The 1,611-nt window shown below is 37.6% G+C and overlaps 1 protein-coding gene across 1 annotated transcript; it reads left to right on the plus strand.

Annotated features, from left to right (window-relative positions):
* Positions 1-497: 497 nt before the first annotated feature.
* On the plus strand, positions 498-1,127 carry TM35_000611050 (surface protease GP63; the record flags this gene model as incomplete). The annotated part of the gene is made up of 1 exon (XM_029030977.1): positions 498-1,127. The coding sequence occupies one exon, from the start codon at positions 498-500 to the stop codon at positions 1,125-1,127; it is 630 nt and encodes a 209-aa protein (XP_028877726.1).
* Between the last annotated feature and the right edge of the window lie 484 nt (positions 1,128-1,611).

Genomic DNA, 1,611 nt, shown 5'->3' on the forward strand with positions numbered 1-1,611 from the left:
ATATATATGGAATCCTAATTGGTATTGTTGATGTAAGGCACCAGTAGTGCACTTATCAATAGGCTAACCAGCCACAGTAATCTGGATAGCAACAGTAATGGTAACATGTCCCCTCTCTCTCAGTGGGTAGTTAATGGTTTTTATTGTGGATTCTTATTTTGTTACTGTTAGTTATTTCTTGATGTTTGACAATGGTAATTGTGCAATATATTCTCTCGCTGATAAGGATGGTGTACTTTGTGGAGGTTTACTGTGGTTTTCTGTGTTTGGCATTTGTGTTTTTTGAGTATATATTCATCCTCTCTGATGATGAGAGTGTATTATAGTTTGTTGTTCCAATCAAGGTGTTAATTGCTGAATACGTGAGAGTGTAAGTTATTACGTTCTCTTCATGTTGTTCAACCATATGGTGTAAATCATAAAGAATGATAAAGGCATAATAAATAAAAAAAATAGTCAATGATAACTAATATATATAGCGGTACAATAACGAAGTAATGAAGAATTTGTTGGAAATGATAATATCTGTATTGTTATTCTTGCTGCTTTTGTCGCCCTTTGTCTGTGGCCTTTCAGCCCTCCGTGATGATAGTTGCACGTATGATACTACTGTGTGGAAGAATATGAGGAATAAAACTGTGTATACACCTTCGTCTGTTCCTATTGTACGGGAATTACCTCAAAGTGGTAAGAGTACTGTTTCACTCTACACAACAACAACAACAAGTACTACTAATACATCAGGAGTAAAAAGTGATGAGGAGGATTGGATGCCTATTCGTATTCATGTCTCTTCTGAGGAGTTGGATAGAGCGATGAGGCGCTGCAGTAGTGAAATGACGGGTTCTTTTCATAGACACTCTCCATCATGCCGTGATGGAAATGTACTCACACCACAGAAACGAGACATTTTGTTGAATGAACTCCTCCCAGCAGCTATTACACTGCACAGTGAGCGTCTTCTCGTGGTGCGATCACGGTTTAATTTGGTCATCATGCAATTTATCTCAGAGATGTGCTACACATACGTTGAGCTTCCCGCAGCGTATGAGAGTGTGGGTGTGGTTCAGGCGGACTTTGTGTTGTTTGTGTTGGCAGAGACGGTGGCACCANTTTGTTACTTTTAGTTATTTCTCAATATTTGACTATGGTAACTGTGCTATATTCTGTGATTGATTATGATGATGTAGTTTGTTGTGGTTTTCTTTATCGGGCATTTGTATTCTGCTAATGAGATGATGCGCTGGATGATGAGAGTGCATATTTTTTCTTTTATTTGTTTCAATCAAGGTATGAATTTTTGAGTACGTTAGACTGTGAGGTATTACGTACTGTTCATGTTGTCCAACCCTTTGATGTGAATCGTAAAGAATGATAGTGTCAGAATAAATAAAGAAAATAGCCGGAAAAAATTAATATATAGAACAGTAGAATAACAAAGTAATGAAGAAGTTGTTGGAAATGATAATATCTGTATTGTTATTATTGCTGCTCTTGCCGCACTGTGTCTGTGGCCTTGCTGCCCTCCGTGATGATAGTTGCACGTACGATACTACTGTGTGGAAGAACATGAGGAATAAAACTGTGTATACACCTTCGACTGTTTTTATT

Source organism: Trypanosoma theileri (assembly GCF_002087225.1).
Source record: "Trypanosoma theileri isolate Edinburgh chromosome Unknown TM35_Tth_61_V1, whole genome shotgun sequence".
NCBI lineage: Eukaryota > Euglenozoa > Kinetoplastea > Trypanosomatida > Trypanosomatidae > Trypanosoma > Trypanosoma theileri.